The sequence below is a fragment of the Lepidochelys olivacea genome, assembly GCF_965140295.1.
Source record: "Lepidochelys olivacea isolate rLepOli2 genome assembly, chromosome: 23".
Lineage (NCBI taxonomy): Eukaryota > Metazoa > Chordata > Testudines > Cheloniidae > Lepidochelys > Lepidochelys olivacea.
This window is the reverse complement of record NC_140433.1, coordinates 9,572,986-9,584,837: the sequence shown is the minus strand read 5'-3', so window position 1 is coordinate 9,584,837 and position 11,852 is coordinate 9,572,986. Positions and strand designations below refer to the sequence as shown.

Genomic DNA, 11,852 nt, shown 5'->3' with positions numbered 1-11,852 from the left:
TGTCTTGGTGACTAAGGTAAACTCCAATTTTCTGGGGCTTTTTCTGCACCATGGCCCGGGTCCATGGGTCTGTTTTTGCCCAATAATCTCTCCCACTCAGACCCAGAGCCCAGAATCCCTCTTTAGGGGACAAGGAAAGTTTTCCTTTTCTCTGTATTGATGTTCTGGCCACTCCCAGGTCCCAGTCAGTGCTGCTCACAACCTCCACCTCCCAGTAGTGCTTTCCAGAGAAGAATCCTTCAGAACCCAACACACAGACAGTTGAATCGAACCTCTCTGCGCTTGCTGGAACTTTTTGAGGTTGGGCTTCATGTTTCAAACTCTTCTTATTGGGAGCAATGGAGAGGTTGGGGTGCGCTGTGTCTGCGTCAAGAGTGATGTCATCTACAGGAAGAGAGTTTTCTTTCTGAGAACCACTCCTATAATGCCAGAATAAACTGGAATAGGAGGAAAATATACACCACAAGCCTTCTCCTGCCGCCTCTCCTCATGCAAAGCTCCCACTGATTTCAATCAGAGTTTTGCCTGAGTAAGGACTGCAGGACTTGACCAATTCAATGTTGCATTGAACTATTTCGGAAACGAGAGTTGCTTGATATTTGCCCAAAAATAAAAGTAACCCTGAACTGTTTATCAAACTGGGATAGATTCTGAGCTCAGTTACACAAGTGTAAATCTAGAGTAACTTCACTTAAACTAATGGCTAGCAAAGTACACCATCACCATTGTATCTGAGAGCTGAATCAGGTCCACTATGTGTTTAGCATTATGGGATATTGTGTGTGTGAAGAATGGCAAAAATATTTTTCCTATGACAGCTAACTATGATGAGAAGTTCATCATGAAACACACAATTGGATTATTAAGAACTCAAACATTGGTCATGTCAACATACCCCTATTACTATCATTGTAAATAAATAAGATGCACATAAATAAAAACACATTATAATAGACTGTATTTTACCCATTAAAATAAGGTTTTATCTAGTAATGAATCCTGGAATCAGGACCGGTAGGTTCTGTTCCCACCTCTACTGCTGTGTGAGATTGGTCAGGTCACAAACTCTGAGACTTGGTTTACTCCTCAGTAAGCTCAGTATGGTGCCAACCTCATCAGGTGCTAGAGGGTGTTTTATTGTTTGTAAAGAGTTCTGAGATGGTCAGCAGAAAATTGCTATAACATATAAATGATTATCTACACTATCTTCATCATCAGATCACCATCGCTGTGCCCTTCCTCATCCCTGTATCATTTTAATCTTCTCTCACTATAATTATTATAATCAACATCAGTCTCCGTTATCACCAGAGCAACGATCCCACCACTGTCTTCATCACTTAGCAAATGCCTCATAAACCTCGTCGAGTCACTCCTGGCCAGGCCTGTCACCACTGCAATCTCCATTGTGATCCCCACTTCCACTGCATTTTGATTCTCATTGCAGTCCTCATTCCTGCCACCACATCATCTGTGCCTTCACTGTGGCCCAAATCCTGAGGGCCTCCTTAGGCACTTCTGAAAACCCCGCTCCAAGTAAACACTAAGGCCCAACTCCTCAAAGGTATTTAGGTGCCTATCTCCCATTGGTATCATTATCTTGGAGGAGCTGTGCCAAAGTGACTTAGAAGCACAGGACTTTCAGAGGGTAGCTGGCCTGCCGGAGGGGGGCACAAGGCAAATGAAGTTCATCTGGGAGTAGAAACCTCACTGAATAACTGGGGCAGAGGGCAGATTATTAGGCAGGGAAGCACCAGGGATTGATAAAAGTTTACAGACCTCAGTGAGAGGGAAAACGAATACAGAATTGAGGGTGGAGGTATATAGGGCACAGAGTGAGAAAATTACACCCAGGTGAACTGGGATTTGTGCTCTGAAGTCACTTAGGTTTTTTTTGAAAGTCACACCCTCAATCCTTATTCAAGGAAATCTCTCACTGGGGTGGATTCTGATCTGACTGCTGTAATTCAGGAGTAACTCCATACAAGTCAATGGAGTCACAGTGGTGTGAAATCTGTGTAAATAAAGTTAGGTTCAGGACTTGTAACCAGTTTGGGAGCTGGGGAGTAAGGTCCTTAGGAGCTGTCTCTGATAAGAACAGTTTGTGTTTCTCGTTTGATTATAGTAGCAAATATGATGATTTCTTTAATATTGGAAAAGATTCTAATGCATTGAGATTCTCCCGCTGCACCCAGCACCACAGTATTAACACCTCCATCCATGTGCTGTGTGTTCTGTTACCTGAATTGTTCCGAACCCTTCTCTATTCTGAAACAAAAGTAAGAAAACAACAGACATTGGATTAAGAGAGGCATTGACTATAGATTTTCTCCCTCCAGCAGCCAAAGATGATGTGTGTGCATGTGGGGGGGATGCGGGATCATGTGCCCCCCTCCTACCCCCACCTCCAATTTCTGCCAGGGTTTGCTGGCTAGATGCTGTCCCTGTGCAGCAGCTCCTGGAGCTGGCAAGTTGCAAGCTGCAGTCAAGGGAAGAGGGCACAGCAAACAGCTGGGAAGGGGCCTCTTAGGGTAAGGGGGGGCATGCCTGGCGGAGCGTGACTCAAGTTGTTAGCAGGAGGCAAACCTTGAAATTGTGTCCTCCCACTATCAGCAGGTACCAGTCATCTCTGCTGGCAATAGGAAAGGTCAAGCCTGAGAGCAAGTGAGGATTCCAGATGCAGTTGGGGGCAATTCCTTTTGCCGAGTTAATATAGACATAATGGCACTTGAATGGTCATTCTCTGTCTCTCTGTCACACACACGTGGGCTGTTCTGAGCTGAGATTAGAAACCAGGGCAGGAATCCTGCTCTGGCTGAGATCTGTCCTGTCTGTCTTGCACCTCCAGCCAAACCGTCACCTCACCATGTTACCTGCTCTCCTGAGCTTTGATCTGTTTCTAACTCCCTTGTAATAAATAAATGCGGGGGGCTGGGGGGGGAGCTCCCTTTGATGGACATCCAGCGAGCCAGTTAGCTGTAAAATCCCTCTTGCTAACTATTCTTTACTTGCTTTACCTGTAAAGGGTTAAAAAGTCCCCCAGGTAAAGAAAAAAAAAGTGGGCACTTGACCAAAAGAGCCAATATGAAGGTAGAACATTTTAAAATTGGGAAAGAAACTTTCCTTTTATCTGTTCTCTCTGGGCTGAAGGGTCAGAGCAGCCATGCTATAAGCAGCTAAGCCAGGTATGCTTATAAATCATCAGATCATGCCTAGAACTAGTTATCTGAACTTCAGTGTGTAAGTAGATCAAAATGTTTAGCTAGATATGATTAGGGTTATTTCTTTTATTTCTTATTGGCTTGTGGACTCCTCCATGCTAACCCCAGATGCTTTTGTTTGTTAAATTTGTTAGTCTCTAAGGTGCCACAAGTACTCCTGGTTTTTTGCTGATACAGATTAACAGGGCTGCTACTCTGCAACCTTTTGTTTGCTTGTAACCTTTAAGCTGAACTCCCAAGAAAGCGATTTTGGGTGCTGGATTTTTGGAATTGCTCTTTTAAAATCTAGCAAAAGTATAAGTTCCAGATGTATTTCCTTTCTATTTTTAATAAAATGTACCTTTTTAAAGAGCAGGATTGGATTTTTGGTGTCCTAAGAAGTTTGTACATGTTATTTGATTAGCTGGTAGGCATAGCTAATTTCCTTTGTTTTCTTTCTCAGCTCTTCCCCAGAGGGGGGTGTGAAAGGACTTGAGGGCACCCCACAGGGAGGAATTCCCAAGTGCTCCTTCCTGGGTTCAAAGTGGGTTTTGTGGCATTTGGGTGGTGGCAGCATTTACCAAGCCAAGGTCAGAGAAAAGCAGTAAGCTTAGGACTTTAATACAAGCCTGGAGTGGCCCGTATTAACTTTTAAAATCCTTGCGGGCCCCACTTCTGCACTCGGAGTGACAGAGTTGGGATTCAGCCTTGACATCCCTCTTACACATTCCCCTCTCACTCTAACAGACAATGAACCTTGCCATCCACACGTACAATGTTTCAGGCTGCCAGAGGCTGTATTCTCAACTGTTCAGCTCCTACTAGGTGGGACATAGAAGTACAATTCCCTCCAAGGGTATGTCTACACTGCAGCTTGGAGGTGAAACTCCCAGCATGGGGAGATGTGCACGCGCCATCTCTATCTGAGCTAGTGCACTAAAAAGTAGCAGTGTGACCACGCTGGCTTGGGCTAGCCGACTGAGTACAATTCCACGCCAGCTGTGGCTACGGAGGTGTTTTTGGCCCCACATGTGACTTTTAGACAGTCAGTGGGTCTGTCCCAACGCACAGGTTCAGACAGACAACAAGGCACAGGCCACATCTACCATGCTGCCCGGTATGTGTGAGCAGTGTGCGGTGATGCAACGAGTGTGCCTCGAGCTGCTTTATTCCCAGCTATGGATGGGGAAGAAAATGGACTGTCAGGATCCCTTTCCCTATCAGAGGCAGCCAGGGATATGGAAGAGAGAGAAGGAAAATGGCACCTCTCTCAAATATCCATGCATTGGGAGTGGGAACAACAGAGAGGGTGTACATGGGTCTTCATTAACCTAAATCCTATCTCATTGCAGCTGGAAAAAAGGAAACAAGGAAAGCCTTTTAAACTCTTGTTCAGTGTTTCCCTTGCTACCATGTATGAACAATTACACAGGAAATGAATAACACTGTGCAAAATCTGTGGTAACTTAAGAAGAGCTAGAGAAACTGATAGCTAGATAGCTGGAAAAATGTACTAGAAGGATGGTTTAAAGTTTGGATGATTATTCATCACTAACAGATATTCATGTAGAATTGGGAAAAAATGTGGAGTTCAAGGGGCTTTCAGATCCAGGTAAGGAACTGCAGAGCTGGCTGAGCCCTTCTTCATATAGGGGGGAAGGAATCTTAGGTGCTCTGCAGAGACTCTCAGTGCCCAGGTCCGGGGGGACACTGTCCTCTCTCTGTCCCTCAGGCGGAGTGTGGGGTGTTTGCATGGCCTCAGCTACTACAGCTCAGGCCCAGCTCTAGCAGCTCTGTCCTGCTGCACTCCCCATCCAGAGCTCTCTGATGCAGAGGGTAAGTACAGTTTATGCACTTTACATATTCGCTAACTGCTCAGTCCCAGTTGCCAAAAGGTACTCCCCTCCTGCTTACTGCTAGAGCAAAAGATCATGACCCTAGGCTGTTAAAGGAACCCTTCCTCCTCCAATGACTTTAACGGCTACATGATTGATCCTTCCCCATCCAAACAGCAGAAGTCAAAGCCAACTTACCCATGTTCTCCTTGACTTGGGCTGTAAAAAAAAAAAAAAAAAAGAGGACACTTTTCCATATATGCACTTAGAATCATAGAAGATTAGGGTTGGAAGAGACCTCAGGAGGTCATCTAGTCCAACCCCCTGCTCAGAGCAGGACCAACGCCAACTAAATCATCCCAGCCAGGACTTTGTCAAGCCTGACCTTAAAAACTTCTAAGGAAGGAGATTCCACCACCTCCCTAGGCAACCCATTCCAGTGCTTCACCACCCTTCTAGTGAAACAGTGTTTCCTAATATCCAACCTAGACCTCCCCCACTGCAACTTGAGACCATTGCTCCTTGTTCTGTCATCTGCCACCCCTCAGAGCAGCCAAGCTCCATCCTTTTTGGACTCCCCCTTCAGGGAGTTGAAGGCTGCTATCAAATTCCACCTCACTCTCTCTCTTCTGCAGATTACACACGCCCAGTTCCCTCAGCCTCTTCTAGTAAGTCATGTGCCCCAGCCCGCTGATCATTTTCTTTGCCCTCCGCTGGACTCTCTCCAATTTGTCCACATCCTTTCTGTAGTGGGGGCCCCAAAGCCGGATGCAATACTCCAGCAGTGACCTCACCAGTGATGAATAGAGGGGAATAATCACTTCCCTCCATCTCTTGGAAATGCTGCTATTAATGCAGCCCAATATGCCATTCGCCTTCTTGGCGTGGACAAACAAATCAAGCCTTTTTGGCAACTGCTACAGAGGTCTGCGGGCTTGAAAGCACTTGAAATGGCAGTAACACAACTACGTCCATAGGGATCAGACTCGACAGCCATATGCCAGATATAATCAAATGGTACTGGAAATCTCCCACCCAGGACCAGGCAGATGTAGGCCAATTGCCCACTACTACCCTGCGTAGCATGTTCTTGTGGACATCTCGAGGTTGTCTCCGAGGAGTAATATGACAAATCCTCCTTTCCCCCAACCTTTCTTGTCATTCCTATTTCAAAGAGGTGATTCCTGAAAAATTCTATGACCTCTTTCCCTTTTTAAAGGAGAATCAGAGCCCCAGGTTCTGTCCTCCATCACTTCAGAGGTGGAAGGCAGATGAGGGCAATTGGATGCAATGACTAGAGGGTCCTGATGCCTATGCAGGACTCCTGCCTTGTTTCATCAACTGCTGCTTCAGATAAGGGTTCCTGGCCATCTGTGTTCTCTTTTTCACAGAATGGCAGATGCTACAACTTTCTGTAATGTGACCCACTCCTGGGCAGAGAAAAGAGTGAATTTGCTGCTCGCTGTTGAGGACAGAGACACCACACAACGGGCAATATTTGACCCCTGGAGAACATTGCATAACCCTAAGTGTTTTGGGCCCCACATGGGGCTCTAAGGGAGACAGTGGGTCTTCCCCACCCCTCAGGCTCAGACAGACAACTGGGCAAAGGCCACAGCTCCCGTGCTGCCTGGTATGTGTGAGCAGTGTGGGGAGATGCAATGGGTCTGCCTGGACCTGCTGTATTCCCTGCTATAGTGGACCGTTAGGATACCCTTCCCTCTCAGAGGCAGCCAGGGAAAGGGAAGGCAGACAGGAGAAATGGCTCCATTCCCCCGATATACAAGCAAGGGGAGTGGGAACAACATCCAGTGTGTACATAGGTCTTCACTCACCTAATTCATTCCTCATTGCAGCTGGGGGGAAAAAAAGAATCCATCAATCACTACACTCTTTTAAACTCTTCTTCAGTGTTTTTCCTGATACCATGGATCAATAATTACCCAGTAAATGGATTACATCGTGCAAAATCAGTGATGACTTAAGTTAAAAAAGAGCTTGAGAAATTGATAGATAACTGGAAAAATGTTTTGGAAGGATGGCTTAAGGTTTGGATGAGGAATCATCACTAACAGATATTTATGTGGAATTGGAAAAAAGTGTGGCGCTAAAGGGACTTTGAGATCCAGGTAAAGGACTGCAGCGCTCTATGCCTGTCCGAGCATAAAAATTACACCTGATAAATAAATAAATATCACCTTATTTAATAAATAAATAAATTTACACCTTATTTCCACTCTGAATTTCACTACCTTCACTTCCAGCCATTGGATCTTGTTAGACCTTTCTCTGCTAGATTGAGGATCCAATTACCAACTATTTGTTCCCCATCTACCTACTTACAGAAGTTGATCAAGTCACCCTGTGTTTTTGTTAAGCTAAGTAGATTGATCTCCAGGACACCCTCTTTCTTCAGTTGTCCTATGGGATTGATTTAGCATGGTGCTGTCTGCCACATTCATGTACAGTTTTGAGCACAAAAGAGTTAGGTGCAGGGAGTGAAAACAAAACCTGAGAATCTTTCATTGGAATCCCCAACTTTTTATCAGCCCCTTTGAACAACAGCAGTGCCATTGGTGGAGCCTGCCTGACGGTTTTTCCATGATCTGGGAGGGCTTCATTCACGAGTAGAGCCACTCAAGCAAGGGGTGACATTTGCAGATTACCCAAACAGTTTCTGTCTGGATTCCTGGAGTTCCTCTAGTGGAATCTGCAGTGAATCTCCAACCCGATTCATCAGTCCTGGAACTACTGAAAATGGTGAACAAGGGAAGGTGGAGGAGGCGTCACAGCTCACCTGGGCGAGGTGAGGAGATGGCAACCTGTGCAGCAGTCTCCTCATGTGCTCATGCCTAAATCTTAGACCTTTGCTTCCAAAGGTTATACCCCATGAAAGGAGGCCAAGATGGATCCAACCTTTCCACATAGCCAGGTAAGCAGATCCTCTTGATGACTTTCTACTGAGCAGGATTTGTTGAATCGAGACATGTTCTCTCTTTTTGGTCTATCCAGTCAGAAGCCAGGATGAAAGATGACATCTGTCCATGTCAGGAGAGTATTGGGAGGAACAGATTTATTACTCATTGAGTCCATTTCAATCTCAAGGCTTCGAAAATAAAACCTGCAATGTGCCCTGCTCAGAAACAAAACTGGTGACATTTTCTGTTCTCTTTCCTTGCAAATAGGTCAACAAAAGGAATAACCTACCTCCGAAAGATGGGTCTGAGCACACTGATCTTGAAAGACCAATTGGGATTGAGCTAGATCCTCCTGCTGAAGAAGTTGGCCAGTTGATTGTGGACTCCAGCTATGTGCATAGCTATATTTGAAATATTTTTTGCAATGCAAAACTCCAAAAACTTTATTGCCTCTTCACACAGCAGGATGGACTGAAATCACCCCCCCACCACCACCCCGGCCAACCTCTCCCTGTTTAGATAAAACACTGCTGTAACATTTTCAGTGACAATCTGCACTGGAAATGTCTTGACAGAAATGAGAATTTTTATCTTAATGGATCCAAACTTTTCTACTTTTTTCGAGGGGGATGGCTTTTCAAAAATTAAGGAAATTAGTTAGGGAAGTGGATTGGACTGAAGAACTTATGGATCTAAAGGCAGAGGAGGCCTGGGATTACTTTAAATCAAAGCTGCAGAAGCTATCGGAAGCCTGTATCCCAAGAAAGGGGAAAAAATTCATAGTCAGGAGTTGTAGACAAAGCTGGATGAGCAAGCATCTCAGAGAGGTGATTAAGAAAAAGCAGAAAGCATACAGGGAGTGGAAGATGGGAGGGATCAGCAAGGAAAGCTACCTTATTGAGGTCAGAACATGTAGGGATAAAGTGAGACAGGCTGAAAGTCAAGTAGAGTTGGACCTTGCAAAGGGAGTTAAAACCAATAGTAAAAGGTTCTATAGCCATATAAATAAGAAGAAAACCAAGAAAGAAGAAGTGGGGCCGTTAAACACTGAGGATGGAGTGGAGGTCAAGGATAATCTAGGCATGGCCCAATATCTAAACAAATACTTTGCCTCAGTCTTTAATAAGGCTAAAGAGGATCTTAGGGATAATGGTAGCATGACAAATGGGAATGAGGATATGGAGGTAGATATTACCATATTTGAGGTAGAAGCGAAACTGAAACAGCTTAATGGGACTAAATCAGGAGGCCCAGATAATCTTCATCCAAGAATATTAAAGGAATTGGCACCTGAAATTGCAAGCCCATTAGCAAGAATTTTTAATGAATCTGTAAACTCAGGGGTTGTACCGTATGATTGGAGAATTGCTAACATAGTTCCTATTTTTAAGAAAGGGAAAAAAAGTGATCCGGGTAACTACAGGCCTGTTAGTTTGACATCTGTAGTATGCAAGGTCTTGGAAAAAATTTTGAAGGAGAAAGTAGTTAAGGACATTGAGGTCAATAGTAAATTGGACAAAATACAACATGGTTTTACAAAAGGTAGATCGTGCCAAACCAATCTGATCTCCTTCTTTGAGAAAGTAACAGATTTTTTAGACAAAGGAAACGCAGTGGATCTAATTTACCTAGATTTCAGTAAGGCATTTGATACCGTCTCACATGAGGAATTATTAGTTAAATTGGAAAAGATGGGGATCAATATGAACATTGAAAGGTGGATAAGGAATTGGTTAACAGGGAGACTACAACGGGTCCTACTGAAAGGTGAACTGTCAGGCTGGAGGGAGGTTACCAGTGGAGTTCCTCAAGGATCAGTTTTGGGACCAATCTTATTTAATCTTTTTATAACTGACCTCAGCACAAAAAGTGGGAGTGTGCTAATAAAGTTTGCGGATGATACAAAGTTGGGAGTTATTGCCAATTTAGAGAGAGACTGGGTTATCATACAGGAAGATCTGGATGACCTTGTAAACTGGAGTAATAGTAAAAGGATGAAATTTAATCATGAGAAGTGTAAGGTCATGCATTTAGGGATTAATAACAAGAATTTTAGTCAGAAGATGGGGACGCATCAATTAGAAGTAACGGAGGAGGAGAAGGACCTTGGAGTATTGGTTGATCACAGGATGATTATGAGTCGCCAATGTGATATGGCCGTGAAAAAAGCTAATGTCGTCTTGGGATGCATCGGGCGAGGTATTTCCAGTAGAGATAAGGTGGTGTTAGTACTGTTATACAAGGCACTGGTAAGACCTCACCTGGAATGCTGTGTGCAGTTCTGTTCTCCCATGTTTAAGAAGGATGAGTTCAAACTGGAACAGGTACAGAGAAGGGCTACTAGGACGATCCGAGGAACGGAAAACCTGTCTTATGAAAGGAGACTCAAGGAGCTTGGCTTGTTTAGCCTAACCAAAAGAAGGCTGAGGGGAGATATGATTGCTCTCTATAAATATATCAGAGGGATAAATACCAGAGAGGGAGAGGAATTATTTTAGCTCAGTACCAATGTGGACACAAGAACAAATGGATATAAACTGGTCATTGGGAAGTTTAGACTTGAAATTAGACGAAGTTTTCTAACCATCAGAGGGGTGAAGTTTTGGAATAGCCTTGCAAGGGAAGCAGTGGGGGCAAAAGACCTATCTGGCTTCAAGATTAAACTCGATAAGTTTATGGAGGAGATGGTATGATGGGATAACATGATTTTGGCAATTAATTGTTCTTTAAATATTCATGGTAAATAGGCCTAGTGGCCTGTGATGGGATGTTAGATGAGGTGGGATCTGAGTTACTACAGAGAATTCTTTCCTGGGTATCTGGCTGGTGAATCTTGCCCATATGCTCAGGGTTCAGCTGATCGCCATGTTTGGGGTTGGGAAGGAATTTTCCTCCAGTGCAGACTGGAAGAGGCCCTGGAGGTTTTTCGCCTTCCTCTGTAGCTTGGGGTGCGGGTCACTTGCTGGAGGATTCTCTACTCCTTGAAATCTTTAAACCATGATTTGAGGACTTCAATAGCTCAGACATAGGTGAGAGGTTTATCGCAGGAGTGGGTGGGTGACATTCTGTGGCCTGCGTTGTGCAGGAGGTCAGACTAGATTATCATAATGGTCCCTTCTGACCTTAATATCTATGAATCTATGTCATGAGGGCCCCCGTTTCCCCTATTCTTTGAGCAGATGTGATGGCCATGAGAAAGCCTGTCTTTATCGATAGATGTATGTCGGAGCAGGTTGCCATAGGTTCAAACGGGGGACCACTTAGGCAGCGTAAAACTAGATTGAGATTCCAAGGTGGAGTGGGGTCTTGTACTTCCAGCTATAGATTTCAAAGACCTGTGAGAAATCTCTTTGTCACTAGGTGTGTGAAAACCGAATGATCATCGACATTGTGATGGAAGACCATGATAGCTTTGAGATGCATTCTAATTGAGCTTGATTTTTTGAGTTTCAAGATGTAGTCCAGTACCCGTGGTAAGGAGGAGACTATAATTGTGACCTGCTTGTTATTGCACCAGGTCTGGAATCTCAGGGGCATCCAGGAAACTCTTCTGGCAGAAAGGCACAAGACCTCTCTGTATGAGGCCTGGGTTCTATTGGACTCTTGGGATTTACAATCATTCCACCATACTCTGCACTCTGCTGTGTGAGAGGAGAACCCCCTCATTAGTGTGGGATACAGTGAAAGGCCCCTGAAATTCCCAGCAGAAGTTTCCCATCCAAGCATTTCACTCTGAAGGGATTCCCCTCGGGGCAGTGTATCAAACCCCCTAGAGTTGTTGAAGACTTACCATGGTTTGCTGGGTGCCATCTAGAACTGACTGCTAACCATTTCCCTGATAAAAACCCCACTCTGTGTGATCATCTCAGAAATCAAAGCAAACTCACCCTTTCTGTCCT

At 44.6% G+C, this 11,852-nt stretch overlaps 1 protein-coding gene across 5 annotated transcripts in view; it reads right to left on the bottom strand.

Annotated features, from left to right (window-relative positions):
- Positions 1-274: 274 nt before the first annotated feature.
- Positions 275-11,852, bottom strand: part of LOC311512029 (butyrophilin-like protein 2) — a 69,067-nt gene continuing 57,489 nt past the window's right edge. For all 5 annotated transcript variants that reach the window (XM_084613015.1, XM_084613014.1, XM_084613017.1 and 2 more), the window contains 4 exons: positions 6,871-6,891; positions 5,234-5,254; positions 2,242-2,268; positions 275-384 (listed from right to left, as the gene is read on the bottom strand). In XM_084613015.1, the coding sequence (XP_084469141.1) occupies positions 2,264-2,268; positions 5,234-5,254; positions 6,871-6,891 (47 nt within the window). In that variant the 3' untranslated portion in view covers positions 275-384; positions 2,242-2,263. The remainder of the gene's footprint in view (positions 385-2,241; positions 2,269-5,233; positions 5,255-6,870; positions 6,892-11,852) is intronic.